Source organism: Maylandia zebra, linkage group LG5 (genome assembly GCF_041146795.1).
Source record: "Maylandia zebra isolate NMK-2024a linkage group LG5, Mzebra_GT3a, whole genome shotgun sequence".
NCBI classification, from domain to species: domain Eukaryota; kingdom Metazoa; phylum Chordata; class Actinopteri; order Cichliformes; family Cichlidae; genus Maylandia; species Maylandia zebra.
In genome coordinates, this window is record NC_135171.1 from 38,692,585 (window position 1) to 38,712,343 (window position 19,759).

At 40.0% G+C, this 19,759-nt stretch overlaps 1 protein-coding gene across 2 annotated transcripts in view; it reads right to left on the minus strand.

Annotated features, from left to right (window-relative positions):
• Positions 1-19,759, minus strand: part of col2a1b (collagen, type II, alpha 1b) — a 48,516-nt gene that overhangs the window by 17,822 nt on the left and 10,935 nt on the right. For both annotated transcript variants that reach the window (XM_004547726.5, XM_004547725.5), the window contains 25 exons: positions 19,159-19,203; positions 17,823-17,876; positions 16,329-16,382; positions 15,460-15,513; positions 15,170-15,223; positions 15,032-15,085; positions 14,891-14,935; positions 14,533-14,586; positions 14,218-14,262; positions 13,964-14,017; positions 11,342-11,440; positions 10,992-11,036; positions 10,597-10,695; positions 10,337-10,390; positions 10,002-10,109; positions 9,689-9,742; positions 8,106-8,204; positions 7,496-7,549; positions 6,644-6,742; positions 6,323-6,376; positions 5,905-5,958; positions 5,442-5,495; positions 3,723-3,776; positions 3,312-3,356; positions 3,125-3,223 (listed from right to left, as the gene is read on the minus strand). In XM_004547726.5, the coding sequence (XP_004547783.1) occupies positions 3,125-3,223; positions 3,312-3,356; positions 3,723-3,776; positions 5,442-5,495; positions 5,905-5,958; positions 6,323-6,376; positions 6,644-6,742; positions 7,496-7,549; positions 8,106-8,204; positions 9,689-9,742; positions 10,002-10,109; positions 10,337-10,390; positions 10,597-10,695; positions 10,992-11,036; positions 11,342-11,440; positions 13,964-14,017; positions 14,218-14,262; positions 14,533-14,586; positions 14,891-14,935; positions 15,032-15,085; positions 15,170-15,223; positions 15,460-15,513; positions 16,329-16,382; positions 17,823-17,876; positions 19,159-19,203 (1,584 nt within the window). The remainder of the gene's footprint in view (positions 1-3,124; positions 3,224-3,311; positions 3,357-3,722; positions 3,777-5,441; positions 5,496-5,904; positions 5,959-6,322; positions 6,377-6,643; positions 6,743-7,495; positions 7,550-8,105; positions 8,205-9,688; positions 9,743-10,001; positions 10,110-10,336; positions 10,391-10,596; positions 10,696-10,991; positions 11,037-11,341; positions 11,441-13,963; positions 14,018-14,217; positions 14,263-14,532; positions 14,587-14,890; positions 14,936-15,031; positions 15,086-15,169; positions 15,224-15,459; positions 15,514-16,328; positions 16,383-17,822; positions 17,877-19,158; positions 19,204-19,759) is intronic.

The following is a 19,759-nucleotide window of genomic DNA, read 5'->3' on the forward strand; positions in this document are numbered from 1 at the left end:
AACCTGGTGGCCAAATGTAACTCTGTTGATTTAGCATTAGCTCAACAGTACAACCTGCACAGGAGCAACCTTACACCAACATTTATCAGGCACATGTGTTATTAAAAAGACAAATGCAAACATTAGATCATGAAGGAAAAAGCTGTTCTGTCTCAACAAAAGAAAGAAAAATGCTCTGCTTCAGTCCAGCCACACCGTAGAGACCTCAGTTACAGTCGGTGTGAGGTTCAGTCGATATCCTGAAGCACACACGTGAGCAAACGATGGTGTTTAATGACTTCTGCAGAATAACATCGTTAAATATTTAACCCTCATCTATTATTTTGCAACAAAACCACTCCATCAGATTTTTGAGTCTTTTGATTTCCCCCCCGCAGACACTGTAAGCATGTCCCTCACGGTTACGGTGTCTGCAGACATGACTTTGTTATCGAACTCTGAATGTCCAAACACAGGGATTAAAAAATGTTTAGATATTGTGCTATATATCTTTGGAATGGATTATGTTTCTCTGTGAGGAAAAATATGAATCTGAATGAACTGTACATAATTTAAGTTTAACAAAATGAACTGCATTGCATCTCAGTCTTTACTACACTATATTTATCTAAAGCAGCTGACAGCCTGCACAGGGAGCGCAGGCAGGATGGAGTGGATGAAGACGAGTGTCTGGGGTGATTTGTGACAGCAGGATCGTAAAGAGAGTGAAAGGGAAGGTTTAAAAGATGGTAGTGAGACGGGTATGATGTGTGGTTTGGAGATGGTGGTGCTGACAAAAAGACAGGAGGCTGAGCTGAAGATGTTAAATTTTCATCGGGAGTGACCAGGATGGACAAGATTTTACAATGTGTATTTTAACTTTGGTTTATTGATTTTAGGTGATGGTTAGATAGCATGTACATTTTTACCTAGCATGGCTCCTGTCATGCAATACTTCCAAATGTTCTACCAGGGAAAGGAAGGTTTGTGCTCTCTTTTTAATCCTCCTTATACTTTGTATCTGTAATTCTGTTGTACATTCTTGTATAATGACAACAAAGTATCTTATATTTACTGGAATAAAATAAAAGCTATAAATGAACCAGTTTAGATTATGACCTGTAGTCTGGGACCTGATAGGCACTTAAGTTGATTCGTTTTTTTTTCTTTTTTTAAAGAAAATGCAATGCGATTCAAAACTGGAAAACTGAGCAGAGGTTTTATTGTCATATACTGTCACATACTAACTAGACTGCTCAGTGCAGCAGAGTGAGGAATGATGCTGCCCGCTTTCTCTAATTTTAGGCTGAAAACACCAAATATACGCTAAAATGCTGAGTACACACAGCTTAACTCGCAAACACTCGAGCTAATTATTATTCAATTATACGCTCAGACTGCTCTGTTTCTGCTGCCTGTGATAAGAATATTGAAAATCTCACTGTGTTTCGCAGTGGGTTGGGTGAACCTCAGGGAGCAACATTTAACCCTTGTGTGGTGTTCGTATTTTTGTTACTCAGCCAGTGTTCATGGGTCTGGTGGACCCGCTAGAGTTTTGGCTTTCCAAATTAACACTATCAAACAATTTTATGTTAAATTACTCAACAGATGTTTACTTCATCCCAATTACAAGACATATGAACAGCAAACATGGTTAATTTTTTTCCCTTTCCCTTTGTTAGATCACATTTATGAATGAATGTGCTTCTCGGGTTTTTTTTGTTGTTTTTTTTTTATAAAATGTTATAAAAAAATAAATCAGTTATAATCAAGTGGAGTGAGTGGAAAGACACAACACATTTACACGTGAAGCAATATGTTTCACAACTAAATGGGATCAGCTGCTCATCAATGGTGACATTAGGCCCAGGGTTGTAAAACAGGGGGAGGTGGTGCACATACTTATCCCACACTGCCCTGATGGCAGCTAGCTCGTCTCTCTGCCGTCGAGCTGGTCTGTCGTCTCGGTTATCAAAAAGGAATAATCCTGGAAATTTTGTGGAAGTTTTCCAGAGACATTGATGCACGGAAAGGTTCTTGCCGGTTTCTGCATCCCACAGGGATTCCCCTTTGGACCTGAAAACTCCAGCAAGGATAAGAACCCCAAAGTAGGCCTTTGGGGTTCTTAGATGCATTTGGTCCATCTCATTCCACCTCTCTCCAAAAACACACCTTCCTTCTAGATTACTGCAATGCAGAAAAAATTTCTGGATGGAATCTGGGATGAAAAGCTCAAATGAAGACTTGATGTCCTGCACATGAGTAACTCCAGCCGTGTTGGCCCTGGCTTATCACAGTAACAGCTCTGCAGGGTGGCTCATTTCTTGGGCAAGAAGACCATTCAATGTCACCAGTTACTGACATCCATATTTCTTCACTTGCTGTCTGGTGGGCTTGTTCTGGTCCTGGAGCTGGCTGCAGATGGGGTACTCGTCTTCGTTTTGTTACTAAATGGTGCTCAACCTCATCCTCTTCTTCAAAGTCACTCTGAATTTTCAGAAATGTGAAATATTCTGAAACCTCTTTGTCAACATCATCATCCGAAGCCCCTCTCTCTTCCAAAATCAATTGCATGGCCCTCGCAGTAGATAATCTTTTGCCATCTTGATCAGTTGTCATAAAGAACCACACTGGCAAAGTCTTATTTATAGTATTATGCCCCTAATTTGCAGGTGGGACAGGGTATGAGAAAATAAAATTTGGATCCCTCAAGAAAGAGGGTAAAATGTGCAGGAATGTCAGAGCAGACGGTGCTGATAGTTGAATTTTCAACAATGTTGCAACTTTGTGCGGAGCAGGAGGGGAAGAAAACACTATCAGCAGCACCAGAAAGGAGGAGGACAGAGTGTAGGAACACAGGACCTACACTTTCAACACTTTTACTAGACCTGGGTCCAGTGGACCCGAACACCTTGTATGTAATGTAAATGCGTGGGGGGAGGTACAGCATTCGGTCATTGAAAATTAGTTCGGATTTATGTTCTTCACAGAAAATAAGCCAAAGCCAATGAATTTCAGGTTGAAAAAATAATTCATTGTTTAATTTTTCTCTTGAGAAAAACTGAAAACGGGTCTCACGGACCCGAACACCATACAAGGGTTAATCAGTTAAAAAAACATGCTTGTTATTGGCTGCTGGACTCACCTTGGGTCCGTCAGTTCCAGGAGTTCCAGGCAGACCTCTGGGTCCCTGCAGACCCTGAGGGCCAGCGGCTCCTCTCTCGCCGGGAAAACCACGTTCTCCCTGAACAGTAGCACAGTGACAATCAGCGGCATGTATGTTAATCAGCAGCCTACAGTATAATGAAATTATGTTAAGATCGTGAACTTACTCTAGGTCCAGTGGCACCAGCAAGTCCAGCCTCTCCAGGAACACCCTTGAATGGTGAAAAGAAAGAGAAGCTAAAAGACCTGCAAGACTATCGCTGTTGAGATACTTAGTTATGCTTTATACTCATAGCACTAACCAAACTAAATTAAAGCCAAAAAGCAAATATTAAGTGTAATTATATATTTTTAAGAGTTTAGAAATCTGGTAGATGACATCTTAAGTCTTAAGACTTTTGCAGTCACTGATAACGTTGGAAAAAAGCAGCAGCGCTTAAACTGTTTAATTACCTGTGTAATTAATCTGAATCATGACCTTGGAGTAAGTACATAAATTCCTATCTTATACTCTATCTTTGTATACTTTTTTTTATCTTTGTCTTATTTGTCTTATTTGATCATGAAAGTGCACAAACCTGATCTCCAGGCTTTCCTCCCTCACCAGGTGGACCAGGAGGGCCAGGAAGACCCTGTGTGCAGGAGAGAAGAAGCATTAACACTGAATGCAGCGAAGATCCAAGTCTGCACCCCCCTACGCTTCAGATGGTGTTATTGTTGCATGAACGTGTCTTCAGGCCTGCAGTGCTGACAGGAGTTACATATCACTTCCTGTGGACTGAATTATGGCTGTCACGTATGACTCCATCTTCCTGTCAGTATGTGTCTCTGTCACCGGAAACTTGGGAAAGATCAGGTGATTTGTGGCTGAATAACAACATCTTCTTTTGTTCATGTTGAAACATTTTAATTTACTGCATTGCCATGGAAACACAGTTCAGGGAAAACTCATAAGCTAAATCGTTAGAACATCAATAAGGAGCTTGGGAAATTGTTAATATGCTCGGAAAAGATCTCTGCTGCTAAAAGGTGGCGCTATGACTGGAACTCAGTAATGACATGTACAAGTGAAAGAGCCGCAGTTTGATCCTGTGAGGGGATACAACTTCCTCTGGGGCTGCATCACAAAGGTCATCTGGTAAAGAAACATATCTGCCAACCTGTTAAATATGCAGAGCCACCTGCTGCAGCCATCCTTTCTGAATAAGGGAGCATATGGAGGAATGTGTGAGACCACGCCTCTTAATCTGTGAATTCAGGTGTTTTCAGTCCTGTTGCCACATGTGTATAAAATCAGGCACCTGGCCAGCAGACTGCTTTTACAAGAACGAATGGGCTGCTCTACAGAGCTCATCATATTCCAGCATGGTACTCGAACAGGTTGCCACTCGCAACAAGTCAGTTCGTGAAATTTCTGCCACTGTAGATATTCCACAATTCGCTTTAGTGGCTCACCATGTAAAGTCACAGAGCGGGTTTGCGAAGAGTCAGCAGAGCATCGTGTGTAAAAGTCACCAGCTCTGCTGACTCACTGACTGCAGAGATCTAAGACTCCTCTGGCATTAACATCAGCACATGAAGTGTGTGCCGGGAGCTTCGTGGTATTGATTTCCAAAACAACAGTTTCCTGTAGCTGTAACGTGCAGGTGGCCCAGTATCAAACACTGAAAAGGAACATTTGAGCTGGCAGAACAACAGTTTCCTTATTGTCACCTATAACTAAAATTTGTTGCACTGCTGCAGCAGGACCTAATGTCAAGTCACAGTTTTGAACACTTTGGATTATAAATGTCTTTAGATTTTGCAAGATTAAGTAAAATTGCTGCACAGGATACATGTGCCCAGCAAGTTTGGCACATCTAGGTGAAACCATACGTGTGAGCCATTCTGCAACACTCATACCCAACATATGACTCGGTGACAGACGTGCCCAGTTTCAGAGTTTTTGAGCCCCTTTAGCTGCAGTTTTCTAGCTAAATAGTAGACATAACCTAATCTTACCGGGCAAATGTTTCCTGAATGCTCACAACACGTAATTCATGTAATTAACATACATGTTAAATATGTGTCATTCCATTAAAATATACTTTAATGGAATGATACATATATTTCTCTGTTGCACCATAAACAACTGTGATCATAGAAAAAATAAGTGGTTCCCAATTCTGGCACTGCTCAGCAGAAGAAAAGCAGTAAACTGAAGTTTCTATGTATAACTGCACAATATAAAAGTAGTGATACAACTGCTCATATATGCTCACAGGTGTTATAGCAAAGCGTTAAGTATGCAGACTCACCTGGAAGCCAGAGGGACCAGGCTGTCCTTGCTCTCCTCTTTCTCCAGCAGGACCCTAAAAGTCATGATTACAGTCACTTTACAATTCATTAAAATTGTGCAATTTCACGTCTGGCTGACAGTTAAAATGGTGGGAAAATTCTGCAAAACCTTCCACTTCTTAGTAAACATTATAAAAATAAAATATTTATCATATACAAAATGTTCTCTAGTTCAAAAAGGTTTGTTTAGTTTGCTGAAACATAATCTTCAAAAGAAGTTGAAAGTCTGTAAGTCAGTGATGGTGTGACGTGATGTACAGACAATTTGGTCAAGGACTTTTTTTTCCAGACAGAGCTACGATAGAAGCAGTCTGGGAAATGGAGATAACAAAGACTGCTTCTAAGTGCAGACGTAGAAAAGGGATAAGATAATATCGGTGTTGAAGGTATATAAAGTGGCATGGGAGCGATAGAGATACGTACAGCAGGGCCAGGGGGTCCAGCTGAGCCAGTTTCTCCATCTTTGCCGGGCAGACCCTGGGGAGACGAAGAAAGAGAGAGCCAGAGGAGGATGGGGTGGGAGGTGGAGGAGGAGGTTTTACAGATATCAGCACTAAAGCCAAAGGTGATGCTCTTAACTGGGCAGACATCTGACAGATATATAACTGAGGCTTCTCGTGCTGAAGCTGGACTCTGTGAAACTGTGTACTTGAAAAATGAAGCTAATCAAAAGTTTATAGTTTCTGACAATAACAAATATTTGGCTCTAAAAAGAGACTTTACTTTAGCATAACATGTTTATGTTTTTATGCACGTGATTAATTAATGCTTCATAAAAACACAGCAGTCAATCTGAGGAGCGTTAGTTTCAAAACATAAAATGGAAACACGATGAACGTACTCTCAGACCAGGAGCTCCAGCCAGTCCTTTCTCACCAGACTTGCCAGGTTCACCCTTAGAAAAGCAGAAATAAAATCCAGTGGTTAGTGAAAATGCTACTGCTGATCCCTTTGCACCTATTGTGAGAACAAAGGTGGATACAGGTGATGATGCTCATCAAATTATATAAAATTACTCAGCAGCACTCCACATGTTGCTGAACAGGTACTGTGCAGTTTTGAATCATGCATTTATGTTTTAGAAAGGACAAATAAAACACATTGCAACACACTGTAAAATATTACTCCCTTATAGAAGGTACTTTTTTTTCTTTTTACTTACAGTTGCTCCCTTTGGTCCAGGGAATCCCATGACTCCAGGCTGTCCTCGGGCTCCCTGTGGACCAGGAGGTCCTGGACGACCATCCTCACCAGGCGCTCCCTGAGTAAAGTCAAGCCAAACGGTAAATAACTGCCATATGTTTCTCTAACAAAATTAAAAATGTGACTACAAAATCTAATTAATATACAGCAAAATTTATGACACACTGTGTATAATCCCTCAGTAATGTTACATCCATTCATTTAGTAATCCAACCAAAAAATGTAGCTGTTTGTTGCACATTTAGCCAAATATCATAATATTACAAATCTGAAATCATTATGCAGAAATGTATGTTGTATATCAAATAAATGTGAGTTGCACTATTTCAAATCCATTTATTTTTTAGGTGTTTAAATTAATTAGTGAGGCTTCAGTGAGTGGTGCAGCTTACAGAGTTTACGGCTCCACCGTCACTACTAACAAAGTGTATAAACATAAGGATTGAATGTTATCCTTAAAAACAGGAGACTGTGTGGCAAACGGAGCCCAAAGTGAAAGAGAAAAAACACAGCCCCCTGAATTCAGCGAGAACGTGGAAGAAAGCTACAGTATAAGGCTGGCGGATAATGGGCGGATAAATTTCCCACAATTCAATTTGATGAAACCACTCATGAGTCATTATGTGATCAGAGCACATTCGGTAAAATTACAAGTCTCTCCCTGGTTGTTTCACATGTGATATTAAAAATAACACACAGCTTTTAATACAGCAAGCGGATGCACAGCGTGTAGTTATTTCTCTTAATTTACAAGTAAACAACAACGACTAATTAATGTCTGTTACAACAAGAAACGTGTACATGAACATACAGAAGGTCCAACTTTGCCTTGAGGCCCAGCATCACCGGGGCGTCCAGTCAGACCCTGTCAGAGAAAGGAAGGAGAATTACTGGCTAAATCTGGATGAGTCATCGGGCATCTCTTTGCAGACATATGCTAAAGAAAGGTGGGATTACAGAACATATGGCACCATGTGAGACTGATTTTACACCTCTGAGTAGCCCCCTGTGCAGGAAGCAGCACCTGCTGATGGAAATGACTAAGAACGGAAACATGAATGAGAGCACATTGCTCACAGGCTTCATTAACTCTGTTTTCTAATTTCATTTTGGTGACTGCACATAAACAATCTACTGCTGCAGCTGAAATTAAATATTTGAGAGGAAGAGGAAGTACAACTTATCTATCTATCTATCTATCTATCTATCTATCTATCTATCTATCTATCTATCTATCTATCTATCTATCTATCTATCTATCTATCTATCTATCTATCTATCTATCTATCTATCTATCTATCTATCTATCTATCTATAAACATGTTCTTCTGAACACTTTTGAGATTTGTGGAAATTTAAAGCACATTTCTGCAGATCACCAGCATCTATGCGTAATAACGCGCTGTAGAGGAAGCACTTACTCTGGCACCGGGCAGACCGGGCTCTCCAGGGCGGCCGGGGTCACCGCTGGCACCTTTGGGACCGCTGGCTCCTGAGGGTCCACGCTCACCGGGGGCTCCCTGTATTATGAGGAAGAGTGTAAAGTCAAACACAGAGGACGGGAAACATCTCAAAGTTCAGAGGAGATGTGTTTCTCTTTTAGTAGGATGAACAAATTTCATTGACCTGCAGGAGATGAGAAGATTAAATTCAGACAGATTAATTGTGATATAAATGAAACTGTCCGTGGAAAGATAATATTTAATGAGATGTTGGCTTTGGTGATTTGGGACATGTAGGTCAGTGTGCGTGATGGGTTTGTGAGCTATGCTGCCATCTTGTGGGAGGCTGCGTGCATCGCTGCTGCCTCCTAAAGTGTGCAGGATGAAGTCAAAGGGAAACAAGTGTGCTGACAAATGGCACTTTTTTTTTACTCTTCAAGGAAAATAACATTTTTATTATGACCTTCAATAATTTGTGAATTCAGAGTGAACCCCAAAGACGTGCCTCATTAAGCGCATCGTTTTAAAATCTGCCAGCTGATTTGTGCAATTTAACTTGATTTAAAAAATGTTATGAGTTAATGAGGGGAAAAATGATTTCTCAGAGAAGTCATCACGGAGACCAGAGTCAATTTACGCTCATTAAAATGCTTTGTGGAAATCAGGTCAGCTGCTTTTTTCATATACATTGTGTTTTACCTTTTACAGTGTAGTCAAATATGTGCAGATTATTTATCTTTTCTGACAAAAATATATTTTGGAATTTTAAAGGATTTATACATTCATGAAAAACAAACAGCTAAACTGAGAAATAATCCTGTTCTTTAGAACTTTTACAACAGTTTCAGCAGTTTCAGCTTTCACAACCAAGAAAGTAAAATCTAGATATGAATATCTCAGTTACACAGTTTTCAAGGTTTTCTGATGGCTTCTAGTCTACGTTTGAAGTACTATTATTTCAAAGTATGCTGAACTATTTTTGCTTAATTGGTCTTCTGAAGCGTAAGTTCGCCAATTATTAACAAGCTTATATCATCACCATCAGACTGGAAATGCTTTTATCGCTCAGTGAAGTAAATATTACTCCCTCCATGCTGCATGTCAAAATTCTCTACACTACCTACACTAAAATAATAATAATAACAACAACAACAACAATAATAATAATAATAATAATAATAATAATAATAATAATAATAATAATAATAATAATAACAACAATAACGTCATGACACAAACATCTTTTTTATGTCTTTTGGAAAAGTTTAAATTAAATGTCTGTGTATCACATATAACTGAATGTATTCACACACATTTATTCACATAGGCAAGGCAAGGCAAGGCAAGTTTATTTGTATAGCACAATTCAACAACAAGGTGATTCAAAGTGCTTTACAGAGACATTAGAAACAAGAACAAATACAGTTTTACACCTGCAACTACTGACCAGATGCCTAAAACATGCTCTACTCAGCTCATTTTGGCTGTTTGGAGCGCTTCACTTCCTTTTCACAAACAAAAACTCTTCTTTGGAGTGTCAGTGAAACCATCATGAAGCTTACCTTTGGACCAGCCAGACCATCTTGACCAGGGAAACCACGGTTACCGGGAGCTCCCTAAATGGAAAACACAAAATTAGATTTAATCTTTATTTAAACAGCAATATCCCAATCTCACAGTGGGCCTTAAATGGGCTGCAAAGTTTTACCCAACGAATACACACCCATCCATCACAGAGTAAGCAATAACAGTAAGTTAGGTGTAGGAAAACCCTGACACTGTGATATTCTGTGATATATTTAATATTACTTTCCCAAGAGTTCCCGAGCAGCATGTTTTAAAGAACTGGAAAAAGAAAGCATGCTGTGCACTTACTCTCTCTCCAGGGGGTCCCAGTGGTCCAGCAGAACCAGGCTCACCTCTGGGCCCTCTCTTGCCTTCTTCTCCTAGTGGGCCATTTGGTCCCTGAAGACCAGGTGGTCCCTGATGAATAACAGACAAGGTTAGTACAAAACTGGAAAAAAATATGTTGTACTTTTACATATTAAAGTAATACGTTTTGTTAGGTTTGCGTTCCTAAACTATGTGGAAATGTGTACTAGGTCTGTCAGATGACATAGTCTGAAGTGTTTGTACTGTATCAATGAATTCTGTTTTGCTGATGAACCGATCAGGGTATACAGACACAAGTCGAAGGAAACAAAACTCACAATTTCTCCTTTGGGTCCAGCCTCTCCCTTGAACCCTGCGATACCTGGGTCTCCCTAAACAGAGAGACAGAGAGAGAAACAATGCATGAGTTATTATGCTTTTAAGATCTGCTTTAATTATTTGGGATATGAAATGGACAACAAACATCAAGTGGTCAATTAAACTGCAAATACATTCAGATATATAAATAGATTAAAAGTAATATAACTCCAATGAAGGGGGCATCCTGTCTGTTATGAATGATTCACTCAGTACATACAGATGTTCCCTTTGGACCAAGAGGTCCAGTGGCTCCCTGAGGCCCGGGAGGCCCACGAGGTCCAGGGAAACCAGGAGCACCAGCGATGCCAGGAGCACCCTATAAAAAAGAGACAGAGAGAGGTCTGAAGTCAGTCAGCTGACTGATCACTGAATCAGAAGTATTTCATCTCAGCTTTTAAAGCTGGAATAGAAAGCTCAACATCATTCACTGCTTAATCGGTCAGATTCAATAAGAGATCACTGTAAATGTTCTGTATAGGATGCAAATATTATTAGATGCAGTAAAGTAACTCTGAAGTTGCAAGAAAAAAATACCTGCATGTCTAAATATGAAAACGTTAAGTGAGAAGGTTGCACTTTGAAATACAGAAAAGGTAAAAATGCTAAACTTACAGCAGATCCTTTCGCTCCAGGGATGCCATCAGTACCGGGATTACCCTGCAAAAAAAAAAATAGCCTTTAATCAAATCCTATTAATTTAAAATGTCAGGTGATGTTGATGGAAGGGTTCAGGGGCTCATCTGACAGGATGGTGTGGGTGGGTCTACCAACAGTCTGTCCAAACAATGTTAAACTACAGCAAAAAGCTGCTTTTCCACAGCACAGTTCTCTCTGCTCACTAAAGAGAGTCTGACAAGTTTCTGAGAAAAACATGTAATAAAGAAACTGAGCTGCACTTTTCACAAAAAAAAGAAAGTGGTATGAACTGACAGATTTAGATAAAGAGATCTAGCATCACTTACAGAAGCGCCAGAGGGTCCAGAAGATCCAGGAGTACCAGACTCTCCACGAGGTCCCTGAGCACCCTCAGGTCCACGAGCACCAGTAGGTCCGGCTTCTCCCTGATCCACAACACAGAGGACAGATGAGTAATGTGTAAGCAGAGTACACAGAGTAACTGAAAAAGACTTCCAGATGGGCTTTTAATAAACAAATGTAAATAGAATTGAAAAGAAGAGTGATTAAAAAAATAGTTTAATTTAATTGATTTATGTAATAACGTCATATGTCTTTTAATAATAATAATAATAATAATAATAATAATGGATTGCATTTTTACAGCACCTTTCGAGACCCTCGAACCGGCAACCTTCTGATTACAAGACAAACTGCCAACTCTTGAGCCACGATCGCCCTTTTAATATGCATTATGGGATTTATAGGTTTCTTGGTAGTGAAATATAAATACTAGTGCTTGTAATTATAAAAAAATGGTATTGATTTAGGATAAAAGTAGATGCAAAATGATGCTGCAGACGTGGCTCTTTCTTATTGCAAACTTTATTTAAAAAACAGGAAGTAGATTTAAACTCTTTATGAACTTCTTACATTATGAATATCTTCTATTAAAATACTCAGTGCCCATTGCAATGTAGAAGTGCTTAAACCTGATCTTTCTCATCACCAGCAGGGGGCGACATCTCTAGTTACAGAAACAACAAGTCTGATTGTGTGGACATTTATTTTAAAACAGCCCAGAGGATCACTTCTCCTGCTGTATCCTCTCAGTAATCATTTTCCTGAAGAGTTTAAGGGCTCAAATGTTTATTCCAACTCTTACTGAAAACAGCACTGTGTTTATTTAGCAAATTGTGGTTCCATTTATAGCAAAATAGATAAAACAGCAGGGCATCAACTTGGTTGGAGCCAAAGTGTAATTGTTATACACCTACATGGTGACAGTTAAAACGCTGAGCTTGAGCCCTAAAGACAGAACCTGTGCGAAGTCTTGGTGGCTAATGCCATCTTTTATATACAGTTTGTGGGTCGTGGGAGCAGTTTGCCTTCAGAGCGTTCTGCCAGAAGGCTTTCTTCTCATCTTAACTTTTCTCCTGTTGCCATCTTACTTCCCTTGGTATGTCTGTTTTTTTTCTATGTTTAATATATCTCTAATATTCATATTGTTTATTGCTTTTGGAAGCTTTTAATATCTGGCTAGGAGGACTCTTTATCCAACAGCATAAAAGGCCTCGAGGTGACAGTTGTTGTGATTTGGAGCAACAGCATTTAAATAAAATCGAGGAGTAAGGATTAGATGTAGGAGGAGAAGATTTTTCAAGGTTTTGTGCTTCAGTATTAAAAAGCCTAACTCAATATTCTGAGCTCCCACCTCCTGCGGACGAAAGCCAGAGATTTTACCACAGTGGCAGTGTGCAACTTCATGCTGATGCATGAAATGTGTTTGTCATTCTTGCTGCGTTGCAGGCTTTTCACATGCAGTAGTAACTATAACCTCACATAGGTCAAAGGTATGTGCAAAAACATTGATGTTACAGCCTTTTGTAAATGCCAATAATTTACTGTCTCTAAAGATGAAGACAAAATGAGACCTCTGCCAAATTTGTAGTTTTTAAATTTGCTTTTAGTGGGGGAAAAAATCTCAGTATGTTAGAGCCAGTAACTCAGTCGCTGTTGGATAATAGAATTCATCTGCAGCAGGAGCTGAAGAAAAACTGTCCATCTCACATTTGTTTATTTCACAACGATAGTTTCTTTAGTTTTTGCAGTCAAGGTTCATATGTGTATGTTGCTTCTGTCTTATTAGCTTTTTTTGTGCCAGGACTGAAAGGACTTAAATGAGGCAACATCTCATCAACACATTTAAGAAGTTTAGGTTCCTGAAGGCATCGAAGGCATGAAACATAAACATACATAAAGCCATTCAGACTTTTCTGCAGATAAACACAAAACTATACTGTGCGTGTTTTTGAATATAACATGATGAAATTTCCAAACACACCCCTTCCCTCGTTTTGAGCCTAGCTTGCCTTCGCTATTTCAAGGAAACACTCCTGAATTTTCTAAAGAGACGCTCCATTTGCAATTCCTATGAGATTTCTTAAACAATCAAGGGGCTTGAAGAAGAAAGCAAACCACCAGCACAGGCCCCTTGAGCACAGATCTGAGCCTGTTTGCCATGGAGGAGAAATAAATCAGATTCAAACCAGAGACACAAAAGAAGAAAAAAGACAGTAAGGGGAGTGAGAGAGGGAAAATAACACTTTAAACCCCCCCCTCCTCCCCAATTTTCCACACAGATGGAGGTTTAAAGCACTTTTCAGTGCAGCACAGGCATCTCCAATTTCACTGAAGCATTTCATCTTGTCCCCACAAAATCCTCCCTGAGCTGGGTACTGACATTTTCTGAGATAATAACTTTTTTCCTCATATAAAGAAAATCTTCCTAAAACTATATTCACTTTAACTTTATTTTCGTGCAGAAAAATCCTAAATAAGTGATTCAAGTTTTTCTGGCAGTGTTCTGACAGAAAGAAAGAAGGCAAACAGTGCAAAAGAGAATAACCAGCACAAAGGTGAATATGAAGAGGTGCTGAGAGCTTCATTTAGATAAACATGTGACTTACTTTTGCACCGGGCGAGCCAGGGAAGCCTGGAGCTCCGGAAGGTCCAACGGGGCCCTACAGAGAGAAAATAGCCTGTCAGTTTGGCTATTAATCACTGACACATCCAGGTGTGAAAGATCAGATACTATCATATTGTGGAGATGTGCATGTAGAGAAACACAGCTCTGACTTCATGTACAGTATTTCCTACCAGATCTCAATGCAAATGTGGACAAAATAAAAGGAAACTACATGACATCTAAGAGGACACTTACAGGTGGACCAGCAGGACCGGTCAGGCCATCATTTCCACGAGCTCCCTGAATAAAGTGAACAGTGCATTATGAGGACAAGTCAGGAAAAAACACAGCTGGATAAATGATTTCTTATAATCAACAAATAACGCGACACAGTGTTTAAAGGTTAATGCAATTATCGCCATAACTGCCTAAAAGAAGCACCTGATAAATGCTCTAAATTTACTTCTTTACTGCTAAACAAAGAGAAGGGGTGACAATCCAACCATCTGTTATAAATTATATTAAGTTTTGTTTCCAACACCACAGTTTAGGGAGAAACATGGCACCTACAGCAGCTCCACTGGCTCCAGGACGTCCTCTCTCACCAGGCAAACCACGAGGTCCCTGTGAGGGAAAAGAAGAGGAGAAGTTCTCACCATTACCATCATTTACCAAATGTGTGTGTGTATACCTGTTTAGACATCTTTGTGGGGACCAAAAATTGGAATGTTACTATACTTGTGGGGACCAACAGGTTATGGTTAATTTTAGTCTGAGGGTTAGGGTTAGGCATTCATTTTTGATGGTTAGGGTAAATGGCTAGGGAAAGCATTATGTCAATTAAATGTCCTCACGAAGATATAAAAACCTGTGTGTGTGTGTGTGTGTGTGTGTGTGTGTGTGTGTGTGTAATGCCCACAACTCATACCATTGGTCCCGGAGCGCCGCTCTCTCCAGGAGAACCAGATTCACCCTGAACAGAGGATTTAACTGTTATTATGGTTCAGCAACTTGGGGGATTAAACAAGTGTCAAGCTGTGGGTCTGTCAGAAAAATCACTACATCTCACCTTAGCACCAACAGCTCCAGTCTCTCCCTTTGCACCGTCACGCCCTGGATAACCCTAAAAGACAGAGACGTCAGGTTACATGACATATAAACACCCGCCTGTTTATGCTGGAATTTCTAGGACAACAAACACACTCACTCTGTGCCCCTTGATGCCAGGCAGACCAGGAGTTCCCGGGAATCCACGAGCTCCCTGTGGCATGAAAGGAAAAGATGTAGACCAACATAAACAGAGGGAATCAACATGAAGCTAAGAGTTTAAAGGAAATTACTTTCTCCACAAATACAAAGAGTCCAGTTTAGCAAACAAAGAGAACGAGAAATATTAAAATTCTTTCTTAATTTACAGATTTAAATAAGTTTGCATTTAAATGCATTAATAGTTCATCATCTAACTGGAATCAGCACCAGCTGACTGGAGTAACTCACCTGAGGTCCCGAAGGTCCACGCTCACCTGATTTTCCAGGTTTGCCAGCTTCACCCTAAAACAGAAAACAAAGACAGAGACAGTGAAGTGAAAACCAAAGTAAACCTGCATTTGAAGTTGTTATTTTGTGCAATTCTTCCTTACATATAAAAAACGTCTGTGTATTTTTTGTCTACTTGTATGTAGTTGAATAGACTAAAGAGCACCCTAGTGGACACAGCGTGTAATGTCACATTTGCTGCCATCATGTGGCTAAAAGGAGGAATTACTTTTTTTTTTATGTCTGTGGTCCAAATGCTGTTTGAGGATTCTTCTGAAGATTGAATTCACAGCATACTTTGAGCCTCTACTTTGAGAAGGATTTGCTGAACACTTCAGTCAGCTGCAGAGCTGTTACAGCTAAAGGAGTAACAGCTAGTAACACTGCAAAAAACTAACTGAGTCCAAACTTCTATACAAAACAAGGATTTGCTCATATAAAACAGCATCACAGACAACATTCATCTGTTTATGTGGAGAATGCATCAGGACTCAGACTGGGAAGTCCTGCTGCTGAAATCACATGAGTGCACTTTTCTACTCTATCTGAGCACTCAAGCACTTTATACAACTAATTCATTCACCCGAGCCCTTTTTCTAAACTGTTTAGCGCTTACTGTCTAACATTCACACTCCGATGAATGCGTCGGAGAGCAACATGGGGTGAGTATCTTGCCCAAGGATATTTGGCATGCAGTCTGGTGGAGATTGAACCGCCAACCTTCCGGTTAGTAGTTGACCTGCTCTACCACCTGAGCTACAGCCACCTCACCTTTGCCAACCTGGCGAAGAGGTGAGGCATTTCATTTTAGTTGCAATGGTCACACTTACATCATCTCCAGGTTTTCCAGAAGGTCCAGGGGGGCCACGGGGTCCCATGGGTCCCTGTTGGAAACAGAAAAAATGAGCACAGGTGAGAAACTGTGAGAATCAACAGAGGGCAACATTACACACTTTACGTTTTAATTCATAGGAACTGGTATTCATAGCTGGTGTCTGTTTCCTGACAATCAGCTCTGTTTTCACAGTTTAAGTGCTACACTCACTGATGCAAGCCGCCAATATTGTTTACTTATGCAAAAAAAGATAATGAACGCCTTAATTTAGAAAGGACACCATACTGTGTTAATCTGAAATGGGAATTGCTTTTGCTGATTGTATAAGTTACGTAATAATATTAATAATTATAAATAAAAGTATTCTGTGTCTCAGTAAGAAGGGTTTTGTAGGTCTTTACAGGCTTTCTTTCTCTCCTCCCTGGGTTGTTGTCTCATGACTAAGCAGCTGCACAAAAAGTACAGCTTTGGTGAAGGACATAGAACAGAAGTGCTGATTATTAATCTATCGATGTACTGGCCTCCTCTTTGATCTGTGATTTTCCATGACTGGACTTTACACTTGGCCAACATTTTCACCCCTCTACAACTGTCAAGTTAGTTTCTGGGAGGAAGTTTGATTTTAATCACTCCTAACGATGCACTGGCACATTTTTAAAAGGGAAAGGCATCTCCGAGACGTTCTGTCTGCATATCTAGACTCCACATGAGCAGATTAACACAGCAGTGGGGAGACCTTGCATTGTCTACCTGCTGAGAGAATAGTGCTGGGTACAGGAAGGGGTTGGTGGTGTGGTTTCAGTGAACTTTGGGGGAATGAGGAGAAAAAATTAAAAAACTTAGAGAAGCAAATGTAGGAATAGAAAATAAGAACTGATTGGAAGAGATGCAATCTCCTCTCCAAGATGAGTTTATGGAGATAATGAATTGTAAAAATAAATATGTGAGGAAAGGAATGATTGCAAGGATAATGGAAGAATCAGATTTGACCTTTTTATTCAAAATATGTGTGTAGTAAGGTGGAGACAGATATTAATGTCAATATCTCAAGGTCTATATATTTCATAATTTCCATATTGCCACAGTTGGCAAAACTAACAGACTGTGAAATGCAACACAGGTATGTACAGTAAGCCACAGCCAAACTACCTAAAATAAAAAAAAGTGTTTAAACACACTTATTCTGGACAATTGGACCTCTCTGGGTTTTTATTTTTTTTATTCTTGGGTTGTTCTTGTGCCCATTTTCATACATGTTGTACCAAAATTATTATTTTTAAAAATATTTTTTGGATTTTATGTTATCATTCGAAGAATTTCAAGCTTTTTTATGGTTGAAATACCCCCTTAAAAACAATCAGTCACAAGAAAGCAGCTCAAGTCAAGCAGCCATGAGAAATTAAAAAAACAAAAAGAAAAAAAGAAATAAGAGCAGAGGCTTAGGGGTTTAGAGGGGACATGCAAAACCTCAGGAGGGTGGGATACTTACTGAATGTCCAGGCTCTCCAGCTTCTCCAGGATTACCTTGGAAACCTTGTGGACCCTGGGATGTGAAAAGAAGAGAGAGTCAAACTGTGAAACATTTTTTATACACTGACAAAGAAGATATTAATAAATGTCTGCTAATCTAACTACATCTTCAAAGAGGTATTGATTAAAGGGAATCTATTATGCCAGTTCCTAGCTGCATAATTTCTTTCTTGGACTCTGCAGGCTTTGTGCCATTGTCAAGCTTTGGTTTGGTCAAGGAGATAGGCCACCTTCTGTCTAAAACAGGCCATTTGAGTCCCTCTCCTTTCAAGTCCACCATCCCTTTAAGCCAGATTTCTTCTGATGAATTGCCCCTTGGACACAAAAGAACAGCAATGACATTTCAGTACTCACAGTTGGAGCTATGAGCCTGAAGTGGCCATTTTTAACTGCCTATCACAGGGAGCTGGAGCCTATATCCTCTTTTATTGTCATCACACAGAGCCAAGGGTGGAGAAACTTGCTGGGATACAGAGAAGTTTGAAATCAGGCTGAATTTTACGCTCATATAGAATACTTGCACATATGCCAACTGCAATATTTGAAATACAAGTATCCTTCGTTGTAATGACGTGTATACGATAGAAGATAATCCACATTTGATCCCTTATGGCATCCGTGTGTCTGTTTTTCTAAATTAAAAGCTTCTAAGATTCAAAAATATACCATAACTTTAGAAAAGGAAGTCCTATCTAAAAGCAGACCAAAGTTGTTTAAGGTGGAATTGCATTTCTGCAAATGGGGGCTTTGGGCGATAAAATGATCAAGTTGAGGCAAGTCAGGTGGCACTGCCTTCAACTCAGCAGCTTCTGGATTCTTTGAGTAAGGGCTGCAGGTGGAGCTGGGTTACAGGCAGGGGTAGAACAAGGCAGGGCATTTGCGTGTGGTGGGGGGTGTAAGGTAAATTGTCAGGTGTTCTATGGTATGTCTGGGTCGTGGCACAGGAAAAAGCCCCGGAGCCTTCAGGGAGATGAAAGTATTCTTTACTTGCCATCTTCCTCCAGAGGAGAGCCGGAGCAGACGCTCGTGGTTGAAGCAGGGCTCAGTATAAACAGTTATTACTTAAAGCCTGTTGTATGCACTTATTCCTGAGGTTTGCACGAGTAGTGGCCATTTTAAGGTCAATATTATTATTAAATACATTAAAGGAGCAGACAATGTAGCATATGCACATTACACATCACATTACAATTATGAGATTTTGCCATGTGTACCCTGTCTGTGACCAACCACAGGATCCTGTCTACAGGTGTGCCCTGTTTTGTGCTGTTTTTGGGAGTACAGGAGGTACTTACAGGTGATCCAGTTGGCCCAGGTGGTCCTCTAGGTCCCATGGGGCCCTGAGAAGAAGACAAGACAACACACAAGCAGCATGAAGATAATGGCAGATAAATCCACCCGTCCATGTTACACACATTTGAAAATACATAAACACGCAAATTACACAACAGCACAGTTAACTTTTTACAGTTTGCATTACTGGTAAAATTTGTTAAGTGGTCATTTTATCCACGCGAATTCACTGAGAAGCTATAAAAACACATCACCTGCTTTGCCTCAAAGCTATATAATACTCAGCAGCTCTCCTGTCAAAACCATAAATCATTTGAAATTCCTCCCGGGATCAGATTTTCTCTTCACTTCTTTCATCCTTCTACTTTCCTCAGTTAATTTTTCCACTCACTGTGTGTTTCTGTGGTTCAAAGGTCATAAGCTGAAGGGTTGCATTTTTAAGAGAGGAGGCTGAACTCTGCATGGCTTCTTGCATGACTCACTGTTGGTTATAGTGAAAATCTTCATCTTAGATAAGTGAGATTTCAGGCACCGGCTAAGCAGAAGAGTCTTAAACTAAATTGAACTAAATTATCTCCGACTGCTCTGCAACTGCGTCTCGTC